General features: G+C 32.6%; 1 protein-coding gene across 1 annotated transcript in view; it reads right to left on the bottom strand.

The window, feature by feature from the left end:
* The window catches only part of LOC142975274 (ATP-binding cassette sub-family G member 1-like), a 44,908-nt gene that overhangs the window by 4,197 nt on the left and 13,632 nt on the right, over nt 1-27,079 (bottom strand). The window contains exons 2-7 of the mRNA XM_076118015.1: nt 24,349-24,516; nt 5,321-5,438; nt 1,563-1,752; nt 1,242-1,387; nt 839-1,077; nt 144-385 (exon numbers count right to left, since the gene is read on the bottom strand). Of these exons, the coding sequence (XP_075974130.1) occupies nt 144-385; nt 839-1,077; nt 1,242-1,387; nt 1,563-1,752; nt 5,321-5,438; nt 24,349-24,475 (1,062 nt within the window). The 5' untranslated portion in view covers nt 24,476-24,516. The remainder of the gene's footprint in view (nt 1-143; nt 386-838; nt 1,078-1,241; nt 1,388-1,562; nt 1,753-5,320; nt 5,439-24,348; nt 24,517-27,079) is intronic.

Here is a 27,079-nt window from a genome sequence, read left to right as displayed (position 1 = left end):
TGTTACCTACTGTATACGATGCCAATCGACATCAAGTTAATATTTTTAGTCAAATACTAAAACTGTTAAATAATATCCTCATTGTCAATAGTTATATTTAGATCAATATTACTTTATGCTAAGCTGCAAAAAATCTTCATTACCTTATTTCTAACAGTCTGCAAGAGCATCCTCTTCAACAGTACAACGAACTGTTGACACGACGAACATCCATGCTTGAAGTTGTGTTTCTCCACTCCACCCGTGTTCAGCTGTTCTATCTCCATCTCTTGTAACTCACTCTCTTCCATGTCGAAGGTCCTCCAGCTTTGGTTCTTGCCGTTTTCTATGGCGGATACCATGCGGTCTGCGTGTGAACCGTATTCGCCGCTTGATACTTCGATTACTGAAAGAGAGTAAAGAACTTTTAGTAATGAAAATTCGATTAATTTCCGACTAGTCAGGTAGTGTACCTAATGGCAATATTTTTGTGTACCTTACAGGACATAAGATCATTCTAAAAATATTTAAAATGATAAACTGCCAAAAAAACTAAAACACAAATTATTTGATAGAATAGTAAAATAATTATAATAAATTATAGTGAAATAATTAATCTCACTCATTATTTTATAGCTTTGCACCCACAAACCTTATTTTAAACGACTTTTCTTAGAATTATTTCAATGATTTCGTAGTGGCAAACTTTTTAGTCGACAACTGATTATAGCCACCACTCAAAAGTCTAAAGAGTACAAAGTAACGCGAGCACGCATTTGATGCAACATAAACATGAACGCGAACATTTAAAAGTTATAAATACAAATTAACGTGTACAAAGAGAGCATAACACACTTACTAAAGTCCGCCGGGTTATAAGTCTTAGGGCAAGGCAGCTGTAGCTCATTGAGGAAGGGCACGACTCCAGCCGAGGTCCCCTGGTAAGCGCACCGGCCTCCCGCCACCACGTACACGTGGTCGAACTCCGCGAACAACCGCGCTGACGGCGTGTGCAGGGAGCAGATGACGGTACGACCCCCACGAGCCACTCGCTTGAGGAGGGATACGCATGTTGATGATGCTACGTCATCTAGACCTCTGGAATTGGAAAAATTGTCGTGTATCTACTAGGATCCAGGAGTCAGCACTTTTGAGTAAATTCTGGACCAAGTCGATCATCAAAGTACAGGTTCTTTGAAAAATGCAAACAGTTTTCGTAAAGCTCATTCAGATAGAAATGTAGGATGTAAATCTTTGCTTACGTGGTTGGTTCATCCAAGAATATAACAGGAGGATTATTCAGCAATTCTAAGGCTATTGATAGCCGTTTTCTTTCTCCTCCCGATAGCCTTTCTGTTGCTGTGTTCCTTGGTTTTGTTAGCCGTAAAAGTTGTATAATTTCTTCTACCTGAAATAAAAAACCCTTTTTTTAATATCTCCAATAATTGATATACTTGATTATTTTAGCAATTTAGTTACAAGGCAGCACTTGTTATATATGTTTCCACTCAATCATTCTGTAGAGCTCCTCCTTATGAAATATTATAGTGCCTGCTAAAATACCAGCAGTAAAGTTCACTTACGACAATAGCTTTTTTCGCTTTAGACAGATCACTACCAAGTTTCAAGTCTGCTGCAATCGACATAGCTTCATGCACTGTGATATATGGCTGTAAAAGATCCTCTTGCATGATGTACCGGGAAAGTTTTCTGAACTGTCTGAGATCCCTGGGCTCGCCATTTGTGGAGATGACGCCACTTGCGCCTGCCACCCTGAAGACAAGAGAAGAAATTATCGAACATTGTGTCAAGCTTTTTATGCTACGTACAGATACGGCATTCTAGACGATAAAATAGAGGCATTTAATTTTTTATCTTATTGTAGTACAATTTAGGACATTCGATATCTAGATGTTATTTTTTTACAATCTCAAACTACTGGATAAATCAACACGTAAGCTGTAATGTAATTAAATTTAAATTTAACGCCTACTCTGAAATACTTAGCAATTCACATTTCAAAGCTATACACAGATCAACTTAAAGTATAAATTCAATAAAAAACTATGACGTTAGAAAAATCTGCAATAGAATTGCTTATTTTATGACATTGTTTCTGACTTACAATGATATTCTTGTTGCTAAGCACATAACATACGCAGAGGTGAGAATAAACATACAATTACTATAAATTATACTATTATTATGTATACGTAACTATATAAATATAGCATTACAGAGTACAAAGTATGTTGACTATGTTTTGACCCTCAATTCTATATAATTATTCTAGGACTTGTTTATTTCTTACATAAAATTGTCTTATCTAAGAAAATAATTGTTTATCATGTAACTTGCAATTTTTAGAATGTTTTTATTTTTATGTTTTTATTTCCAAATTCTTGGTGCATAATAAGCTGTCCAATTAATGAAATGATACTAAGACTGAGTAATCGTTCTCCAAAGTAAAAAACTTTTTATCAGCAGTTTCATAGTACGAATACATTTATTCTTTTTCTTTTACTTGTCCTCATACAAGGATAACACATGCTGTAGACTCTATAGCTACACCATCCATGTCAGCACCCTGTACAAAGTTGAGGGTGGTTGCTGTTTTTACAACCTGTAGCTTAAAAGTAAAAAGTTTCTCTACCACTGTCGAAGTGGATCGAATCGCTATCGAGAATTTTTTCACAATATTCTAATCAGAGCTTTTAGTGGGCTCCAGAGGAACTATTTTGGTAATAAACTATTTGGTAGTACATTTTAAATGTCAAACTCTCGATACACGACAGTACCAACTGTAGAGAAATTTATTGCGCTACTGAAGCCTGCCAACCTGTCAACCCGCCAATCGTCCTTAATACATTTATAGCCGTATAAAAAAGAATATTGAATCTTGTAATTCTTTTCAAGAACTAATGGAAATTGATTGCTTCCATTAATGTAACTTTGTAAAGCTTACATGATACCTACTCCATTAAACAATTAGTCTATCAATATTTGTTGAAGATATAAAAGGTTCGCTAAGATTTTCCTTGCACTTAGCTGACGTAAGCTCATTGTTTACCTACTTAGATTTCAACCTTTACTACCCATAAAATTTTATATGCGTAATAATTAACTAAGTACATAATGACTCCTAGTATATAGCGTCAGTAAATTGTAAGAAACTTTATATGGATCCTGTATTAATAAACATAAAAAGTTGTTTCCTTGAAATAGGACGACACTAGGTGACCATGCATTTCAAATCAAACCTGCAATTATTTCAACTTTTCAGTATGACTTATAATGATCACCCTTTGTAGGAGCCAGGTAAAGAGGCCGGTCTATAGTGTTATATGTATCTCTTAGCTGAGGTAATAATTCATACTCTCGTTTCTCTACTGAAAACGCCAAACCTAAGCAGTAGCACGTTTCTGTGGAGTCGGTATTTTCGAGTATCGTCAATTTTTACCATGGACATAGTCGAAGCAAAATCAAAGTAAAACACATAACATGGTGTTTGTCCTTTATCTCCAGTCATGCAAATAAAGCAGGCTATACAAATATGTTCAGCAATTAACCGAGGCCTCGACTTCGCTTGAACCTGCAATTTATACTTCTGCAATCGTTATGTAGTTTTCATGTAATTGTTACTTAGAAGTTGAGATTTTCAAGTTTGAATTTAAGTTTCTTGGCCGCTTGCATCTTTTCGTAGTGTTGTTGGGTAAGTTCGAATAGCTTTTGAATATTGAGCGCCTATCTATTATAATATTTAAAAATCGTTCTTGTATAATACGCTAAAGTTGCTCTTTCATATAATATTGCATACGTTACATTATATATTATTTTGAAAAAAAATCTGAACTACAATCGTCCGTTTTTATGGGATCGTAATCTCATTTCATTTTGAAAATGTAAAACAAACTTTTCTTACATATTTGCTCCTACAAATTTTCTCTGAGCATGTCGCTTCAATTTGTGTTGCGGTGGATAGCTTTAGATAACAGTCATCTTTAAATATTCGCTTTATATACCTACCTAAAAGCAACTTAAGTCTTGATATTGATGTATAATAAATAAAGGTAACAATTCATTTTCTTTGACAGATCGAAAATTTATTCGTTTAGATATTTTTTGGAATATGACGTCAATATTATAATTGGGGAAAATGTGTTATTAATTACGAAATACCTAAATAGTAATCTAAATGTCAAACACGTGCTTTTATTTGAAATAATTTTGTATATTCTTAAAATTTGCATTTCGCTTTATGCTATTGAAGTTTGTCACGTGTAGTAGAACGAAGGAATAATAACTTTTTGTTTAGTTAATGCATTTAATATTTAGAAATCTTAATAATTTAATTTGCATTTAATCACCGCTACAATCAGTTTGATTTATATTTATTTTGATAGAATAACAAAAATACCTAGGTCGGTACCTAAACAGATGACGGTGTGCAACAAACCTATACTGAATAAATAGCGATCTGACATAACAAACAATTGAATTATAATTATTTGAGTGTAGTAACATTTTCGCTGAGAATTTCCAAAACAATAATCGCCAAAGTCACATTATGACCTTTCTCGTGTAAATCTTTCTTGAACGCTTTTTTTGTAAAATTTTTATTAAATTCTCATATTATTATTTTTTATCATAGCAGACGAAGCTATCTATATGTGCTCTCATCGACTGACATTCATAAACAATATCTCAACCCCTAATTAACCCAAGCAAGAAGAATACAGTAAAAAAATTAATATGGAAAATCTGTTTTCTGAGCGAGCAAACCGTAATTTTTGCAAGTTACATCTCAAACGTATAATCATATTTGTCACGCTTTCGTTCCTATTCGGAAAACACATGTAATCATACTTTTCATTTCGAAAGATTTTATCATAGTTATCTTGTTTATTACGAGTATAAAAAATAACTAAGCAGGCAACAATATTTTAATTTAAATCGATTTACATTTTTGAGTCTTACTTTTCCACCGCCAAACAACTTTGTTTGAAGGAAAAACCGTATTATGATTGCGATTGAGCGATTCTTATCCCTACGGACTATCGACAACCGGATAGTTTTCGCGAAATTTGGTACGAAAGTCCAGTTAACGCCTCTGTCAAATGTCAAACTCTCGGTACTCATTAATACCTATGGTAAAGAATCGCGCTACTGAACATCTCTTATTTACGAAACATAAATATCTGACGTCGGGTAAATACTTTCTCATATTGGTTATCTAGTATTGATTATTTATTATTTGAAAGCTTTTCTATCTTTAATGTTGCTACGAATTGATATGTCTAGTTAAAGCAAACATGTTATAAAAATAGAACTTTTTACATACCTATATCCTGCCAGTATATTTAGGAGTGTGCTCTTGCCGGCCCCTGAGGGACCTAAGATGGCAGTCAGCTGACCCGAGCGGAAGTCCCCATTGATGCTGCGTAGGATGATCTTTGAACCTGAAAGTATTATTGAATTTATTACTCTCACTGTTACGCCATTGTATATTAATAAATCCTAACTATTGTACCTAAAAATATAACTGAGAAAGTCCGTGTTAGGTCTATCCTGTAATAATATTGCGCAATAAAGAATTATTTTATCAACATCAAGGTCTCGCTTTACGTCTTTCAGTAATTGATTTATTTATTTCCAAAATACATACATAGACTCACTCCCACTACTTTACTCCAAAAACAGATTCAGGTGATTTTTTAAACAATAATTTGAATTGATACAAACAAACCTCGTGTCAGGAAATATTCTAACGCGGATACAGACAGGGACACTAGTTAGTGAGTAATAAAAAATACATACTAATACATAATTATATACGACAGACGATGTCACTCACATTCAGTCATCCTAATAGCGCCGTATTATCGTATTGTTACGTCTCATGTAGATAATAAAAAACAACATATAATTTTCAGTTATTTCATAGACCATTACCCCATTATTTATTAACAATTTCCTTGCAAAATAATACTTTGATTGTCGACGTAGGTAGTTGAACTCGAGAGCATTACTTTTTTATCATTGTGCTAAGTTTAAAAGCTTACAGAAGGTTCACGTCGATACTGCGTCTGACAAACTCACGACCTCTCGATCCTAAGTCCGATCCTTAACCTTAGTTAATTATTCAAGTTTATATTTAGACATAACAAAATAAAGGTTATTTATATAAAGGATATGTAATTATAAAAATAAAGATAATTAAAGCGTTTTTTTTGCGTTTAAAAACAATCTACATAATTACCTCAATTAGATAGGAATACTATCAGTAAAACATTCGTGACTTTTTGATGCTGTATCTAAAATTAACATAATGGGTTAATCAAAGTTTATTTTAAATGCAAGATCTAGAATATAATATCATACATAAAGTAAATTGTTTTTAATCGACTATAAAAGCCTTTATGAGTCTCAAGACCGTGCTACTCTCCAATTTTAGGAGGAGAGCTTAACAAGTGGGTCTAAATTCACTATCTCCTAAGATACATATGTATATTATATTTTCACCTGAAACCCTTTCAGTGTATGAACGTTAACATATACTAAGAAACGTAAAAATATTAAAAATAATCGATAAATTAAATTATAAATAAATTAACGTGATAATAAATTATTACATTAATCGTGGAAAACACTTTACTAATAAGACATATTTATTTTGTAGTAACGGATTATTTATTTTAATATTTATATTCGAATCTATTGCATATGCTGCCAAGACTTGTCGTACGTCAAGGTTAAAATGTTATTGCAAAAACTAGTTGCGCATTTCAGAAATTAATGCAAATACATTAATTACAAAATATGAACAAAAAATATGTACGCATTTATAGAACAATACAAGTAGATGTAGAACAATACATTATGTATTAAGCAATTGATTCTAATAACCAATGATCATATCAATCGATGACAATCAATAATTAGTCTTGTGTTCGGTGAGTAGTAATTATTCAGCGTGAATTGAATTAAATTAAGGAGATCTCAAAGGAACTGGTATTGTATGAGAGGAAACTGCCGTGACATTTTTTCCTTTTTGTGATTATGTGCCATTAGTGGATGTTGCATGCGAATATAATAAGCATGTCACACGACTTGCATGACATATACGAATTGTCGGGTGATACCTACACGAATCACGTGGCTGCTTTTAGTTTTTGAATAGCTTTTTGGTGGGTAAGTATACATATATTAAAATTATGGATAAGTCTGCCTGTTTGATATTAGTACTTTAAAGAAGAACCTATTCAACCAATTTAGTTGAAATAGATTAAAGCCAGTATTGAATTTGAACATCCACGTCAATGACACTGGGGATTAATAAATAAATATTTTGACAGTAAAATAAAAACCATTACTAGCTATATATTAAACGTTCTAAATGCCATTGGCGAACAGGCAAAGCTTTTTGTAACATCAGTTACGCTACCAAATCATTTACCTCTAAGTCCATTCTCAGATCATTTACCAATTATCCATCAATGACTCACAAATGTCAGTAAGTATATTGAACCTTACAAAATTAAATAATAAATATTCAAATTATAGGTAAGACGATAATTACGCAAATTGGTTTGTAAATCGCTCCTTGTATCGCACACCATAAACAATTTTATGAATTAGATCATTTACCATAATGACTGAACGTATAGGCTTGTTTGTATTATTGTGGTAATAACTAAAATAAATTAAATAACTACACAACGAATCATCTAAACTTATTAGCAATAAAGCTTTTTAAGTTATAATAAGTGCAATTACACTGTTGTAAATATTTTTTTGGAGTCATTTGCATTTTGATTAGTTCGTCAGTTCTTTATTTCTGTGCGCAGTTATATGCTAGATGTATTCTACCACAAATTACGAATGTAATACGAAGCGCTGAATGATGATTACAAAAAAGAAAGCATGACTTTTCCTTATTTCCACGCGAGGGAAGACGTGGGTGAAAGCTAACAAATTCATATAATAACTGCAGTAGAAAGCCACTTTATTAACTGTCACCGTAATTTCAAAGAGCATTCGTGCTGAAATGAAAAGATGCACAAATTTGTATTTCTATGCACTCAATTCCAAACTTAATATCTGCCTCGAAACTATAATTATTTGCGATAGTCAGTCTCCGTATCGAATGCTTATCGATGGCACTCAAAATTGTACCGTTCTTATGAGACACGACAGGCGGCTATTTATTCATCTCATTTTTGTATTAGAATATTTACAGAATCCATCATAGTAAATACAGCTTCAAAATGGTCCATCATTGTTCCAATTGTCTATATTATTGATCGTCACTATACCATCATCTAAAATTTAATATTATAGATATTTTTTGCATATATTATACTTATTTAAGGCAGACCTAAGACGGCATACGAAATATTTACTTAGTGGCAAAACCATCGCTTGCGAGTTTAGTTCTAACAGTCATCGTTGGTACGTAATCAGGGTATACCAAATCCATTAACTATTTCCCAATTGTTTTGTTGACTCTCTAGGCAATTATGTATTTACAAGGGTTCACCTTCGTTTAGTAATTTAAAATAGAGATGATGATGTAGGTAAATGCTAAAACCAGTAGTTAGTTACTTCCTCCGTGGCGCAGTGGTTTAGGTCGCCACGCCGATACCACTGCAACGGTCGTGGGTTCGATTCCCACATATAATTGTTTCGGGTAATTTTTCGGGTAATTGTTTGTTTGTAACAGTCCCCGCGAAACAAGAGCAATTCTTAGTGCGGGAGTTGTCTAAAAAAAAAAATGTTTGTAGTTACTTTTCGTACGACACTGTTAAAGCAATAACCCTTCTTTACGAAACAGGAAGCTTGGTGTTCAAAAAACGACGGTATCAATAGCTAAAAAATAGCAAACAAATGATTAATGATTTGTGCAACATCCCACGGATGCGATATGTTAGAGGTGTTGCAACCTGCCATAGACCGAGTGTGCAAATCACTAAGTTCTACTAACAAGAATGTAGATGCTAGGATTTTGATAGTTGCGACCCAATTACGCTGGAAATCTGCACCGTTGAGCTCATAATAGTATATAATTGTAACAACATCAACGATGCTAAAGTGGCCTGTACACGACAACTTGGAGAAAGTCTGGTCACAATCCACAGATTTAATTTTCATAAATATTTCTAGTAAATCGTTAGCTGTTAGTAGCAGCAACTCAGGCGTACAAAACTTGGATTGAAGCTTCTTTAAACGGCTAAAAACAAACAGCTAAAAACAACTGAACATAATTTTAGACATAAAAACAAGATCATTAAAATTCTAAAGTTGAATTTCTATTTTTTCAGTTAAATTGTTTTTTTTTTAAGTCTTACCTATTAGCAATTAAGTTAAATCCGTGTTTTTTGCATCTTATGTTTTATGCCTAATGAACTAACTAGAGTTATTAATATTTTTATAGCTAACATTTAGTAATTATTTTTTTCTTTTTTATGATACGTTATTATCTATAATAAATTTTGCCGCTCGCAACTGTAGGCTTATTATGATCCTGTAGGTAATTTTATTACATATTCATACAAATAATCTGACTAAGAAAAATTACTTAGCTTTTTAAGTGAAACTATTAATTTTATATCTTTTCATAATTACTATGACAGCTGACTCTGTCACACGATGTAACGTTTTACCTACTAGAGAATCAGTAACTCAATTTTCTACCACAATCGACAACCGGCCAGCTACCGAGAAATTTTGAAAATAAAATGTGCCTAATCATCGCCTCTATAGCAAGCTACATATTTTGACAGTACATTTATATGTCAAACTCTCGATACTCGACAGTACCGACTGTAAGGAATTGCGCTACAGAATAGTATCTATGGTACGGACTTTTCATGACATTATCTTAAACGAAGTCTTGTTTCTCTATATGTAAATGACATTTAATTTTGGCTACAAGACATAATATTACAACATTCATATTATTTAATATTCATAAAAACATAAAATCTTTCAAGTTCAACGTGATTCACGGAACAACCTCCAAAATGCCTATGTTAGTGCATCTAACCCAATGAACCAAATGTAAACAAACGTCTGAACTGTGAGGTTATAGTTACGAAACGTCGAGGGTGTGCGTTCGCGCAGCGGAATGTTGTTGAATTTAAAGATATTAATTATGCAGATATTTAGTGTATGACGTCGTATAATTGTGTATGGTAAAAAAAAAATTGTGTACGCAGCCATTGTGGAGAAATTCACCAAAAACTGATTCCGCTGGGCGAACGTTGTCCTGGCGGAACTTATTTTAATCCATAGACTTTAGAAGAAAAGAGGTGTGTCCAAAAATTAGTGTGTATTTGTGTGTAATTGTGTATGTATGAATAAAATGAGTGCATGCATAAACTTCGGAGAAATTCAAGTTTCCGCTACGCGAACGTTTGGCCATTAGCTAGTTTTCATATAAAGCGCTTACATAGAGAGCTGTAGATTTTTACATACGTTGTTTTGAATTTGTTTATATTTGTTTAAAAAACAGATTTAGAAAAAATCGTAGGGCTTAAAAGATAAAAATATAAACGTAAAATACACTTAATAGGTCTTAGTTCTTAAAGTATGCACTTTGGGGTCTAGATTTTCACGTTTATACAAACCTTGTAAGTATCTGAAACATGTTGCCAAGTATCAATGATGTTCCGTTAGTAATTAAAGAGTTAAAGGACAATTTTACCATGAATAGATCACTGTTTACAAAACAGTCAAATATCACGACGTTCTAAAGGAATTGCATGGTAAAATGTATGCCAAAAATTAGTTTATTCATTCAACTATTCACATGCAAAATTTCATGTCATTAAATTTAGTAATTCAAGAAATCAATTAAAATACTGACGAAGCATCGAAAACCTACATAACCCGACCAAGTTCGGATAGCTACAAAAAAGCGTCCATGCAATATATTTAGGTAACATCCCAAAATTTACCGTATAATACCGGTATTGAATTGGTATAGGTGATAACACAGTTGTTGTTTCGATATAATTTAAAGGTCATTTATTTTTGTACACCAAATTGTTGTTCAATTGTTCTGATTTTTCAGCTCCAGAATTGACTGGAATAATTCCGGAGTTCCGATAGGTATTCACATTTTTTAAAAGTTAATATTTTGATTTAATTATATTCTTGTGAACGCACGTAATTTAACGTCTGTGGAATATTCCACAAACTGCTAGTCGAACAGGACGCGCGCGGCTTCCCGCTTGAAACGGTACTTCCATCCTTGAAGAAAAGAGAGGGCAATAATATGTAATATACTTAATAAAAAATTTTTTTGTACTCGGATATTTAAATAGAAAAGTACTTGTTAATTGAAGATTTGTTTTTATCGTAGATAGTTGGGTTATTATTAAAAAAATATTTTTAATTCAAGAAATGCAATTGTTTTATTTTTTCCTAACGCTTGTGTACGGAACTGTACCATATTAGTAAATACTATATTGGAAGGTTAAGAACGTCTCTTAGATATATGGCTGGGCCGCTTTTTTGTAGCTATCCGAACTTGGTCGGGTTATGTAGGTTTTCGATGCTTCGTCAGTATTTTAATTGATTTCTTTAATTACTAAATTTAGTGACATGAAATTTTGCATGTGAATAGTTGAATGAATAAACTAATTTTTGGCATACATTTTACCATGCAATTCCTTTAGAACGTCGTGATATTTGACTGTTTTGTAAACAGTGATCTATTCATGGTAAAATTGTCCTTTAACTCTTTAATTACTAACGGAACATCATTGATACTTGGCAACATGTTTCAGATACTTACAAGGTTTGTATAAACGTGAAAATCTAGACCCCAAAGTGCATACTTTAAGAACTAAGACCTATTAAGTGTATTTTACGTTTATATTTTTATCTTTTAAGCCCTACGATTTTTTCTAAATCTGTTTTTTAAACAAATATAAACAAATTCAAAACAACGTATGTAAAAATCTACAGCTCTCTATGTAAGCTCTTTATATGAAAACTAGCTAATGGCCAAACGTTCGCGTAGCGGAAACTTGAATTTCTCCGAAGTTTATGCATGCACTCATTTTATTCATACATACACAATTACACACAAATACACACTAATTTTTGGACACACCTCTTTTCTTCTAAAGTCTATGGATTAAAATAAGTTCCGCCAGGACAACGTTCGCCCAGCGGAATCAGTTTTTGGTGAATTTCTCCACAATGGCTGCGTACACAATTTTTTTTTTACCATACACAATTATACGACGTCATACACTAAATATCTGCATAATTAATATCTTTAAATTCAACAACATTCCGCTGCGCGAACGCACACCGTCGAGGCTCGTGAGAGATTGTCGTGTTACACGAAATGGGGCCCAAGGATACTTGTCAGAACATAGACTATCGTATTACTCGAATCTAAAGTTAGTTATGTCAGCAATTTAACATGAATGATCTGAACAACACATTTTGGTGTGATATTTGGTTTCAAACTATTTATATGCTTGTCCCGTGATAGGGTTAAATCGGAATATGATGTATTGCTACTAATTGTTCTGTTTATCGTGCCGCTCTACCTTATGTGACTCTCAACTGCAACGTCCACTCATATACTGGTCAGCAAATGATGGTTAATGATTTATTCAAACAATAATTGCTAGGATTATAAAATCATACAGGATTTAAATTAGAACCAATCATATTTTTTCGTTTATAAGCAAAATGCGTTTAAATCGAAACCGCTCAGCGTAATACAGTCATAATAATATTAAATCCACATTATGTGGTTGTTCGCTGTTCTGAAATATATTTTATGTCGTCGCTAAAGCGTTATTACTTTTATGTTAGTGTCGTAACATCGTTAGTACAAAATTTCAACATATTCACCCGAATATGGCATTTTAGAATGACATTAAGATTTTATTGGTAACTTAAGTGTCGCTTTTCGTTTAAAACCTTCAAATCTTTTCGCAGAATTTGGCTACCATAAAATATAATGCATAGCAAGTAACTTTGCATGAATTATAAACAAAAAATATGTCAAGCACCATTAAAGTTAGGTCATTTCCTTAAAGTTAGCTACTAGCGTTTATCTCTAAGGTTAAACGCTATTTTGAATCAAGGTAAGGCTTAACTCATTGTTTTAAATGATATAACTACGAAAACACAAGTACATACTGACGTAAAACTTGCAAAAAACGCAGTAAAAAGGGACTTGATTAATTTTCAAACTGTCAACTATCATTTTGCATCAAGACAATGGCTGACGGGGTCAGGGGAGGTCAACATACGCCTCTATTGCACTTGTATCAACATTGGAAGGGTTTATTAGATTCTTTGTGTTATAAAATAGTGTTGCATTGAGTTGCTGCAATAGTCAAGTCGAATTCCTCTTGGAATTATATCAACGCAACTCAATGTATTGTCAGGAATAAGTAATTTATTGTGTTTGCATTATTGGAAACAGATAAATGAATAGACCTTTAGTAACTCTACGATATATGCTAATGGGTGGGAGACCCTTTCGGCTCAAGAACTACTGTTTCAATTCTAGAGAACGTGTGAGGACTCTTAATAATTTCAATTAACGGTATCAAAGTACATTGGTAGCCCTTCGTTTGCTTTCACTGCAAGAGGTTCATTTCCCTCGGCAGACGTCGCCGTGGCGTGCTCAGAATTACAATTCGTTGTTTATTCTTTCCTCATCATTACCTAGGATTCACTCTGTCGTATAATAAATGTTACGTAAACGACTTTATTCCCAAAAGGGTTAAGTAAACTTGAAAGTACTGCATCACATAACGTTGTGTGAATAATAATATTTGAATACGATTTGAACACAGAAATAACTAGTAAAATGTTCATTCGCTATTTAAACCCTAGTTCAGAACATATGAGTTTTACGCCAAAAAAGCATTTGCATTAACTTACGAATAGTCACCGCTTAAGTAGAGCTCGAAGTTTTATTATTTTTCTAAAACTGAAATTCACGAATGAGATATATTTAGAATGTAAAAAAGTAAAAGGTTAATTAGAAAAGGAAAAATGTTATGAACTATATTTTCTTCTTTACAGTGATAATAATATCTGTTTTGCTGTATGTTACCGAGTTAGCAACAGATTACAAAAGGCTTACTTTAGTTACCCTAGACTGGCTACAATTATTACAAAGCTATTTGTTGGCAATATCCGACGTTTCGGAACTTGTAATCGTGAGGAAAATCATGACTTTATCTAATCGCCGTAAAATAATAACGCAACATTGTACTTCATACTTAGATATGCGTTTCTACATTGTTATTAAGTAAATATTAATCGATTTCAATTATAATCGCCGGGACTACCATAAATTTATAATTTACTTACATGAAATATTTACTATTATCTAAAAAAGAATACATAGTAACGGTTATTTCCGAAACTATAGTAACAAACGGAACCAATAAATTTGTTTGCTTTAATAATAATAGCCTAAGGAATAAACAGAAAAGGAGGAATATAATTACTATACATAATGCCTTTACAGATTTATTTTCACAGAATTCAAAAAGATTTTTAAAAGAATGTATTGAAGTTACTCTTTGGTAAGAATTTCTACTGTCATTTTAAGTATAAAAATGAAAAGGTATTAAATAGGTTAAAAATAAAAAATTAATGGTCCTGTAACCATTTTTAATATAGTTTATATAAAAAAGACATTAAACAATCACCACTAAGAATTTAATGATGAAATAATTTTGAACAGTTTAAATTAGAGGTTGTTACAAACGTGAGATGTTATTTCATAACAAAGGCACGTTTTAATATATACGCTTATTATACTTTGAAGGCTAACGTACTACTTGTTTATTTAAACTAGAAAATAACAAAAAGAGTAATTACACAAACTGACAAAATAATTTGAAACAAAGCGCGTGTTTGTCGATGAAGTTATTATTATAGTAATGTATACTTTCAAACTATACAATAACATAAGTTCGTAAGAAATCGTGAGGAAAATTATTATGAAAATTATAAATAAATTATTATAAATTATTATTTATCTTCTATTATTATGTTTGTTTAATACACTTTCACGTTTTAACAGCTTAAGTATGATGATAACAGACACGAAATGGAAATACTTTGAAAAAGTTGCACGCAGAAGTTAATAGGCTTCCACAATCACATCTAAAAATTCAAGTCAAGATATTATCGTGAAATTACTGTAGCAAACTTCGAACTAGCGATCCAAAAATTTTCGTTAATATTATTTAGGTATATAAGTTATGGACGTTTTTTCGAAAATGTCCTTGGTATTAGAATCACCAGGTATTCCTGATTGTTCTTTTGTACACCTATAAATGGTTGGTATACCTATACATCAAAACATGTTTTTTAAAAAACAAGAACTTTTAAAAAACTGCCGGCATTAAAAAAATCTAATTTAAATATTTATGTAACTATAACGGACGAAGGTGACTTTGAAGAACCTTAAAAAACAAAATAAATTGTCGAAGATTTTTGTTATTAAGTGATTATGTGACAATTACGTATAAATGTGTAAGTCTCGACAAAATGCATGTATTGTTCTAGCCAATTCACACACACATTTATTCAGGCACTTATAAGTTCTGATTGCGACTTCCTCAGGATATGCGCAGACATTTTTGATTCGTGATGTTACGGGGCAACTCACGTGTCTGTTGTCAAGTGCAGGGATTGCTTGAACATTTTATTATAAAGCTGTATTGTCGAAAGGATGGTTGCTTAGCAGTCAAATGTGCAAAAATTATAACATTGACAGACGGATAGCCCGAAATCAGAATCCATATTTCATCAGAATTGCATCATGTCATGATGCGTCTTTTACAATATAGACTTCTGCTATTCCTCCGATACATCCAAATGCACACCGGAATGGAAAGGAAAGGAATGGAAAAAAAATGATATTTTTTTTCTATTCCTTTGTTATGCAACAAAATAATGGAAATAAGTTTCAGGCTTAAAGTGCCGTATAATAAAATTTCAGAAGCAGCCCTGACTTCTTGTGTGTCCAATTGCTTGACCCAGTCATGCTTTATGCAGATTCTAAATTACTCACGTACATTATTTTGCCATAAGAACCCATAAGCTCGTACATGTATATTGATGCGAAAATGCACAATTGCATCCTAACACAATATTTTGCAACTGATTGCGAGAACGTGAAATGCAGAAGTGGTGTTAGCTTGCACTTTCCGCAGTATTTGAGTGTAATGTGCGTTTGCAATATCAAGTAATTTTATTGTGATCTTTGGAAACACAAAGTTTATGAGTGACTGGTTGCAAATTACATTATAAATCACTAACACCAAGGTTTTACTTTCAAATGGAAGCTTCACTGGCTTTAATTATTATAAATATAACACTTAAGTAAAGCAAGCTTAGAACATAATGACTTGATTTATTTGAAAGCAAAATTATAGGCCGTCTACGCCTACGTAAGTATATTTAGCGCAAAATGTGTGAAGAAAATAATTATAATGTACTATTGTTTGTTAAACTCAGCAAGAAGTTACCATTGGGCCGCAAAAAGTTCAATTTATGAGAAGGAACAAATGTCCAGATACACATATATAGATTATTTTACAACTAAATTAGGTTTCCTAACAGAAAGTCTTAAAGAAAATTTATTTCACAAGTGATAAACACGTTTACTACAAGTGGGTTCACGTGGATATTGCAATCGATGGTGATTGTAAATGCTCTACGAATTTCTAAATAGGAAATCTGATAGATTCTAAGTGTAGAAACACGTGCACGAGCGGATACCGTCCGCTCACATTTAGGTTACAGGAGTGTCACGTGTTGGGACTTAGTGATGTCGAGATAGCGTTATCGATACGTCCTGGAAAATGTATCTGTAGTCTCAAACTTTAGTGCAATTCATTTTGCCTGTTATAAACGTTATTTTTTATTGTTCAAGGGCATAATATCAGACAACAAAGTCATTATCATGACAGGATATAGTTAGAATAGGAAATCTTTCCGCACGGATGAGTTGTCAGCAATGCTGCATTGCATTATGCGTGATATCAAAGACTTGTTTTTAATGTCATTGTATAATTTTATCATAACGTCACTAGCCACTCCAAGTTTGGTAATTTTAACAATAGTCGCATACAAAATTCAAAAATAGAAATCTTTTAAGGAATTAATGCGAATTTGAGTGTGCATGCTTCCGGAAATTTCAGGAAACGATAATGCGTGTGGTAACTTTCGCTTTAACCACAACGAATGTTTTTCTCAGTCAATGAAAGTACATACAAATAGCATGCGTAACAAACCTGAGTACGGTAAATAATATAAAATGATTTTCTTACATTATGCAAACGGCTTACTACATGAACGTTATTAGATTACGTGTATTCCGGTTGAAATTATCGTTAGGTACTTAATGATAACCGGAAAAAATGCATTAAACATAGACATATAAATTATTATATTTTGTTCTGCAGCATATTCATTAGGCTAACTTTCATTTTGTTTTGAAAATGTAACTTCAGCGAAGTTATTTTGCTTTTGTTACTTCTGATATGTATAAAAGGCTAAACGTACTAATTCGTCGTGTCAGCGTCTTTTTTAAGATTAAAACGCAAGGCTATTAACATTATTGATAAGATAATGTAACGATGACATTATTTTTATGTTTACCTATAAATTAGTTCGTTGCGCCCGAAAGTCTAGTCAAAACATTTAAACTACCTGATAGTGATTATTTATTTTTCAATTTATAGAAGAAACAATAATATATCGATAAAGTGCAGTTAATGCACGTCACTAAGTTACGCGGCACGTGCAAGCTTTCTAAAGATTGACCAATATTCTCGTGGGCAATGGTAATTATATACTGCAACTGCACTGCGCACGTTTCGCGTCTGGCTTTATTAGGTTAAGAAAATCTTTGATAGCACCTACACTAACATCGTTTTCAATCTTTAAATTTTCCGAAAAATTAAGAATACGCATTAATATTGTCGTCTAATTAAAAAGCAAACTTACAACCCTATTTAATAAAATGATGTATTGCTAACCATTTAGAAAGAAAATGCCGTTTTGTAAACCTTTTATTTAACAAATCACTTCTAAGTATAAAAGGAAATCGTAAAGTAAAGGAAGTGCATTTTCCGTTAACCAAAGCGCCTTGACATCAAGAACGCGATGCAACAACCATTATCCATCAAACAATGTCTCAAGTTATTCCTTAACAACTATTATTAGTATATACGGATATAAAACCAACCATTTTGGAATAAAAATAATAAATTTATTGGAAAGGTTAACAAGTAAGCGATATTTTGTTTTATTTATTAGTTACTTTTAATTACCTGCTGCTGTCGGAAAAGAAACAATAATTAAAATAATCAATACTTTTATTTATATTTTACTAGCTGACCCGTGCGGCTCCGCTCGCGTGAATGATTTTTTTTTACTAATACAAAACTTAATTATTCTTTAACAACAAAATATGCTTTTTTTCACGAAAAATATTCTCAAAATTATTTATATCTCATATAACTCGCGCTAAAGCATATCCGCCATTAAAACTGTTGCCATGACAACGGAATTTTGTTAATTCAATGTCATTATAATGTTGATTATTCGCGACTTCGGTAGCGAAACCTGAATTTTCCCGGGAAATGCGTCATTTTCCCGGGGTAAAAAGTAGCCTATGTCCTTTCTCGGGTATTAAACTATCTCCATACCAAATTTCATGCAAATTGGTTCAGTAGTTTAGGCGTGATAGAGTAGCAGACAGACAGACAGACAGACAGACAGACAGACAGACAGACAGAGTTACTTTCGCATTTATAATATTAGTATGGAAGTATGGATTTGTCACTGATTTATTGTTCAATTTCATTTGATAAATGAATATGACGCAAAATAATAATTGTAGACTATTATTTTTTTGTGTGTAATATTTTTATTATTTTTCCGATATCAATTTTTGTAAGTGTGACTTCACTGATTGATATCAGGATATATGTAGGACTGTAGGTACCAAATGACATCGGTCGACGTTGCTGCCATGACGGAATATGTTTACAAAATCATTTTTAATCTCAAGTCAAAGTTGTCTTTGTCGCTAAGTTTATTAATTTCTTATTCAAAGGTCTCTTCCCACGTGAGTAGGAAATTACTTAAAATTAATTAGACAATTAATCTTTGAACTTGACCATACTCAGATACCAATGTCAGTTAGAAACCAGTTTTCACCATTTTGCTTATTCACAATTGGCCTATAAAAGTACAAGTGGGCTACTAAAAAATAATTCTTAAAATGGAGCGGCCGTAATTTACAGTCGTAATTTAAATGTGCTATTTTTTTCCCTTCATAATGTTTTAAGTTAACTAGTTTTCCACGTGACTTGGTTTTTATATTTGGAGCCCTCCATTAAGCAGTTTAGTTAACTGCCCACGTGAGAAATAACAACTTTTTTTATTGTTTTGAACAAGTTGCTACCGAAACCATAATTATCATTAGCATAAAAAAAACGAGTCACTTTGAGGGCCCCTGAAGATACATATAGTTTAACCAGCTACTTATTCCCTTAAATCTCACTCACACGTGTACTAACATTTTATCTTTAAGATACACTATTGAATTAAAGGTTTCATGTACAGAGTAAAAACTTAATATGCTCCGAGTTTGTTCAGAGCAGGTAGTTAACAATCATTCGTGTTTAAATCTAGAACATTTGATTTTTTCCTCAGTAAAAATCTTGCTTGTTTTGACTGTGAAGGAAATCGTCGTAAGGAAATATATTATTGTTAACCTGAATTCGAAATAAATTATCCAAATGAGCAGTTACTAGTGAAATAAACGATTGTACCGAATCGTACTACTGACTTAGACTAATGTACTCATTGGTATTAGTTGAATGTCCTGTAAATGTATATCAATAGGGCACTCGTATAGTACGCTGACACAACCGGTCTAGCGGTCTCTAAGCTATGAAATTGCGAATGTTCAATACGCGTATTCTCCAACCAGTTTTCGGTATATAAACCGTTGCATTTTACTTACATAATGTTGGTTGGGGTATGAATGACATAGGCGTTAAATTATTATATTTTGCCGCAACTACATCGACGTGAGAGACTTCAAAACTGATTTACTTTGCATGACTTTGATTATAGGCATTGAGTGCTCAGCGATGACTCCAACTTCAATGACCTGGTCAATTAATGAGACATACTTGAGCGGATTAAAACCAGAATCAGTTTCGTTGTGACTAGGGCCACGGGGAACCACAGATGCAGTGATACGAATATTGCTACGATCTCTCAATCTCATTTACACATACATTTCATGAGATCGTGTCCTTATTACTATTATATAAAAAACAAGTTAGATCATCCATATGCAGCCTAACTTCCTGTGGGTTAATAGAATTAAATATCCTGAACTAATTTCCTATCAAAACGGTTGTACAGTTAGTCAAAGCTATGATGCAACTTAATTTGAACATCTGTTAAAAAATCAGTTACAAAAATATAAAAAAATACGTTTGAAATAACCGGATTATTCAAGGCTAGTTTCTAGCTCAATCTGGTAAATCAAGACCTAACCTTGACTTCTAGTCTAACTTGATAATAAGACTGAAATGTTTATATTATTATTAAATCTTATGTTTAAAAAATTGTCGTTCCAGTGACTTTTTATCGAGATGTCCTTTCGCACTGTATATTTGATTTAATTGAAAGGTGAATGTGCATTCGTTATTTACGAAATTTAACATCAAAATAAAGTAACTGGTGCATTAAAATACAGACATATTCTTTTAAATGAATTAACTAGTCGTCAACCTTGTGACAAAGTTTTATTATTGTGGTATTTGTCAACTTTTGTATGTATGAAAACATGCAGATTTTTGTAATTGAGGAACACAGAGTCTTGACTGCAAATAGTGTACATTGGTAGAGGTGGTCAACCGTGTCACTGCAAACGAAGCGAGGAAAGTCATAGGTTCAATCTCCCAAGTTAGTAAATATTTTGTTCAATTAAGGCGAGTGTTTGTTCTGTGCACGTTTGGTAATTTTATCTACTCGAATAGGTAAACATCATACATTAATTAATGATTTTGGAAAAACGTACAAACAAATCAGTTTTCAAGTAATCATTATTTTCAGAAGATCGACCTATCTTGCTCAAACGAAATAATTTCCCGGGTTAAAATTGACCTATGTGTTAATCCACGATAGAAGATTTTTCGTGAAAGAGTGAGAAACATCCATCCATATTTACAAACTTTCGCATTAATAATATTAGTAGGATATACAGACGGATATGTGTGTATGTATCAGTAGGTAACCTCATTACAGCGTGGTCATTGTATCACCGTTACACTTGCGGCCACTAAGCGGAAATAGGCCGCCCCTATTGTCGCCACTATTACCAGATAACAACTCACATCTGCGCTTATCGCTTTAACCTCGTAATTCATTTTAGTTTAACTTTTTATTTACTAATATGATTGTTTGTGCAATTTTTAAATAACACTACAGCGTTATCGAATGAGGTCCGTAGACCTTCACTATAGTTATGATATTTTTGAATTAAATGCACTAGGTGTCGGCTTATTTCGATTCTTTTTTTTTCTCAAGTTGAAGTCAAGTGCCAGTAACCTCACAAGCCCGGTTTCAAATTTGAGTTCCGAAAGAATAGATACCCATATGGCGTAAACATAAGGCGTCCATGGGTTGAAAATCATTTTGATAATGGTAATGATAACTCAAAGTATTACACTTCAGTCAAAACTCTTTTTTTACTAGAGACAGTTGCATCTCCTGATCAACTGAAGTACAATATAATTTGAATTGTGTTCAGTTCTTACAAAAATTGACCCGATGAAATATTGCGAGAAATTAAATATGACTAACATCTCACAATGCTCAGTGAAGCTGAATAAAACAAACGAAGTTTCGTGACTTAAATATAAACTATGCTAAAAACTAAATTACGAAGATATCTAATAATAAAATATGACCTTAAGCTGTAAATATAATAAGTTATAAACTCATAACGTTTTGACGAATATTGACTTATACATGCTAGCGAAATTGAAAGAGATATTCGGACTTGAATTATTATCTTTTTTTGTCTGGGTTTACAGTTAATAATAGCTACAAGGAATATTATTAATAGCTATATAATCATTGGGGACTTTTATAATAATAGTTTGAAATCGATGTAACGGTTTATAGAAATGATCAATATACAGGCAACTATTATATTTTTATTAATAAATGTTTCTGAGTGGGTAGGTATAGTACATCAATATAATAATTCTTTAAATATTGGATGGTTAGATAACTACCTTTAATAAAGTTTATGGGAATCAAAACTCATTATTAGTTAACATTTCAGGGAAGATGGGACGACTCTCCCTATTCACATTTTAACCACAGGGACTAAAAGGAATTATTTCTAGTACAATTTATAATAACTGCTTATAGTAAGATATCAGTCACCCAGTTCGTAATATTTTCACCTATCTAGTAACGAATAGTTTCTCTATATTATCACCTTGCTACGGACATAGCCATAACAAATAGCATACAATGGTACATTAGAAAGTACGTGCACGCATTGTCTAAACCGGCGGAGGCAGTTTGTTATAATGTGCTGAGAACAATCAAAGTAGACTAGACTTATTGTTACACATAACTCGTTTTAAGTCCAGTAATGTTGTTAAATAATCCACCTAGAAACTAACCAGACATAATAAGAGCGCTGTAAAAAACTACCATTTTGTTAGTTGTAAAGTACGTAGGTCTAAGTATATAGTGAAGAAATAGGATGTGATATAAATTTCGTATTTTTATGTCACATAGTAATAATTGGTTTTATACGAAATCATACAAATGAAAGGCCAAAGAAATAAAAGTATTCTTCTGATATAATAAAATGCCAAAAGTTGATTTTAACTCAAGTATCAATAATTACCACAGAACAAAATAAGTAATACACGAAATTAATGCTTTTCGAAGATAGATTTATGTGGTGTAGTTTTGTTTTTCCAAAACCACAACACTTATGAATCTTTAAAGTTAGCGGTTAAATCACAACAAACAAACATTAAAATGACATTTGATTGATTGCATTCACGGCCTGAACCATTACGACCGCTAAGTACAAATGTGATTTCGGACGTCCGAAGCGATACGAAATGCCTAATGAAGTACCTCGAACATTCTAACTAATAAATAATGTATTCACATTAACATTCTTTATGTAGGTCAGTGGGCAGTTCAATTAAAACATGTTTCCTTTGTAAATAATAAAACTGCAGATGTTTTCTGATTCATAAAACAAATACTAGAGATAATGTGATAAGAGTCTGTTTGATATTTTATTGTTTTGTATGAGTACTATTTTTGTTGAATCACCAGTAATCAAACTACGCCATTAGGTTTTGATTAAATAACGTTGTAAATAATTGTTTCCGTTAGAATAATGGATATGCCATGAACACTATCAAAAAGAATAATTTTATATTACTTGAATGTTTTATAGCATTAATAGTATTATATTATGTAAGCAGGTATATTGAGTGAAGGAGTAACTTTAAATAAATTAAAGGTTCATTCCAAACATATAAATAGATTAATTTGAAAGTCAAAATACAGTAAGTTGTTATCAAAATGTTAACCTTACCTACTCTCAAACGGGTTAACGGCTAACAAAAATCTATTTGCTAATCAAAATATAAAATAAATTGTACCGATTTATAAAATGTCAGAGGCCCGGTAGAAATATCCGGTTCAAAGCCAATTATTTAAAGTAATAAACTGTATGTAGATATAAATTTTAAATAGAAACGTTAAATTCTATTCATGGAATTAAATCCGTGAACAATTTTATGCTCTCAAGTCAAAGGTCCCCCATACGACCCCGCTAATACTACAACGATCATCAAGCAACTTTTTCAGAATTTACAGATCAAAGATCAGTCAATACCTACTATTGTCTTGCAGTCTATTTTGAGTTCGAACAAAAAGTAATGAGAAACATTTGTCTAAGTAGGAGTTAGCTTGACATTTCATCAAAATGCGGAAGCTATTCGTCAGTGGACTTTATGCCGAGCCATTGACCCTCAAATTGTTTTTGCGAATTTGGTTGTTAATAATAATCTAAGTGACACTTCCTTGAAACGGGTTATCTCTGGGTTATCTTAAGCCTGGTTACACAGCTGTTCAAGAGACCCGTAGGGGCTCCCAGAAAGAAAACATACGTACTATGGTAGAATATGACTACATGTATGAATATGACTTCACAGTAACCAACACCGGGTGGCGTCTCTGCGTCCGTTTGGATACCCGGTACAGCTATATTAATGTAAGGCTTACTTTTTCCATTCTGCACTGTGTATGTCAAGTCTTGGAAGCTAAGGTTGATGGGTGGACGCTGAGGAAGATGTGACAGATGGGCGTGGCCGAGGCGAGTCGGCACGTCGACTACTGTTGATGAAGACATGGTTCACTATAGCATCGTCCGATGGGTAGCTACTTGTTGTACTGTGGACAAAAACAAATTCTAATTAATGACTTCTACGAATTAGGGTTATAAGGTGCCAGTTGTAGGTATGATCAGTATATGTATTCATGAAAGCAAAAACACAAGTGTGTAAATAATGTAGGTACCTATGCCAAATTCTATTTTCTTTAGTTGCTGTGCCTATGCCAAATTCTAATTCATTTAGTTGATTAATGCAAATACAATTATCATTCTGGTCAATAGGTTATAGTCGAAACTTACATAATAGCAAACCTACTTTTTAATAGCAGTGAGTTTTTTAAGCCAATATCAAGTTAAACTATATATACCTCACTGGTTATATCTCAATTGAATCTGTGTTTTGTGCTTTATGTTAGATAATTATATTACACCTACTCATTACATGGTACCAAATTATTTTAGAAAATAACTTAATACCTAACAATTTACCAAAATTCGAAAATTGCAATATTTGACGAAAAACACGATCTTTGACACTACTTAGATTTAATAGTCTGTGAATTTTGCAGAAACTGACTTCCTACATAATTAACGTGGCTTATCTCAAAAAACAGACATCAGGTTTCATTAAAACAATAAAAATATTTTAATTTGAGGTATTGCAAAAAGCAAGGTCATCAAACAATAGTCGAATGGACGTATGGCCCGTATCTTTTACACACGGCACGCAACAAAAATGCTTCTACAAAAAATATGCGAAAACTATTACGTCACTGTTTCTGATGTGACATTGACATACTAACAGGTCAAGTTTGTCTGTCTGTACGTAAAAAAACTTTTTATATAATATGCAACTTTTTATTAATAATCATGTGACGGCTAGTTTTTGCGGGTGAGCAAAATTAATGTTATGTTTTTATGTACAGCATAATGTCTATGTATAATTCGATACCTTTTTTTACTTCAGTGTATGCATATTGGTATTCATAAGACGATATACAATATTATTTATTAATGTTTTTTTATCATAAACGAAGGCTTGTATTTTATTTTAATGTAGAGTGGTCAACATTTGTGATTGGAGAAAGTTCTCCTTTCGTTCATTTGGCTCCGTCGCGAATCTTACAAGCGTAACGAATATGTAGTTACCTACCTTCCTTTTGAGTTTCTAAATGATACACATGTAAAATGAAAGGATGACTAATGGACGGAAATCCCTCAGAAGAAATGTATTCATATTGTTTAAAAAAAACGTAATTAACCAACTAAAATTCAGATATTTTCAAAATAATGTCATGAGAATATAAAAAAAATACTCATTATACCTTATTTATACAAAAAACTTACATACAAAGGAAACAATTACATCTTTAACATACTTAGGTATTTTAAAGTAAAAAAATAAGGAACGAAAACTACGAGCAAAAGCTTATTAGAGCTGTGTAAACAAAAACGTAAGATTATAGTTGGTCTACGCACATTTTCTATTGCCACTGATTACGTCAATTTGCTGACCTTCCCCAAACCGTTGAATGTCTACCGGCTTACGATTGCATGGCGCGGTGCACTCCTTGGCACGCGATTCTAACTGACTGTGCCTTTCACTGCACCGTCACGTGTTCACTCTAGATGCACACAGCATGACAGCAGAAACACGGGTGCTACACTGTTTATTGGTGTTTTATGCCTCATCACGTGAACTTGCAGTTTTCAGCCGCCAAATAATTAGACTCACTCGTTTTGTTGTTAAATACGTCAATTGAGTGATGAAGGTGAATTTTCAATAGCAGATTTATTTTTCTGGCGAATAATACGCATTGATATGCTTATGTTTTTAATGTTAAACCTCATGTCAGGTCAAGAAACTACCTTCCTCTTGCCTTTTTTTGTAGCGTATATACATTTCGTAATTATTTAAATTAGACTGTAGATTTACATTTGAAATTAAACACTTCAAGCGCAGAATACTTGGGCTAAGCAAAACGTCTAACATTCCTTAACCAACGCCTACCTCGGGTTTGCTAACTTAGCAAACCTCATAGCTGGTTTCTCCTGCCAATTATATTAATAGCAAGGTTAACCAATTTTTGCCATGGTCAGCCTAAATTTAGATTAAATCGTGATATGAAGCCGTACAAATTAATATTTTAACGACTGCGTCTAGTTAGTGATTATGGTCCATATACTTTTATATAACTTTAAGTCAAAGTATTTCAAGGAAGGTGAACAACTCTGATTCTGGTTCTATCTTTCTACTGACAGCAGATTTTACAGACCAAGGTTCCATCCGAATATAAAACCACTATGTATGGATCACACGTATATTTGTTTCCGCTAGTAATTAATAATTGATGACATGAAATATTGTCTCGTATGATGACTTGGAATATTTTGCCATCACACTATATGAGAAAAAAAGTACCATAGAGAGTTGTTAGGACTCCGTACCTGCATAGTGGCTTTGTTTGAGTGCGAGTCGCGAAGTATTCACGACTGGCCATGAACGGACGAGTTCATCGTTCCAATTCTGCAGTGTCATTGGCTTGCCTCGGAAAATGCTTATAAATATTAAACCTAATAAGTACTAATAACGATTATTGTTGCTACCATGAAAATTGTAAA

Source organism: Anticarsia gemmatalis, chromosome 9 (genome assembly GCF_050436995.1).
Source record: "Anticarsia gemmatalis isolate Benzon Research Colony breed Stoneville strain chromosome 9, ilAntGemm2 primary, whole genome shotgun sequence".
NCBI lineage: Eukaryota > Metazoa > Arthropoda > Insecta > Lepidoptera > Erebidae > Anticarsia > Anticarsia gemmatalis.
This window is presented reverse-complemented; position numbering and strand designations above follow the sequence as displayed.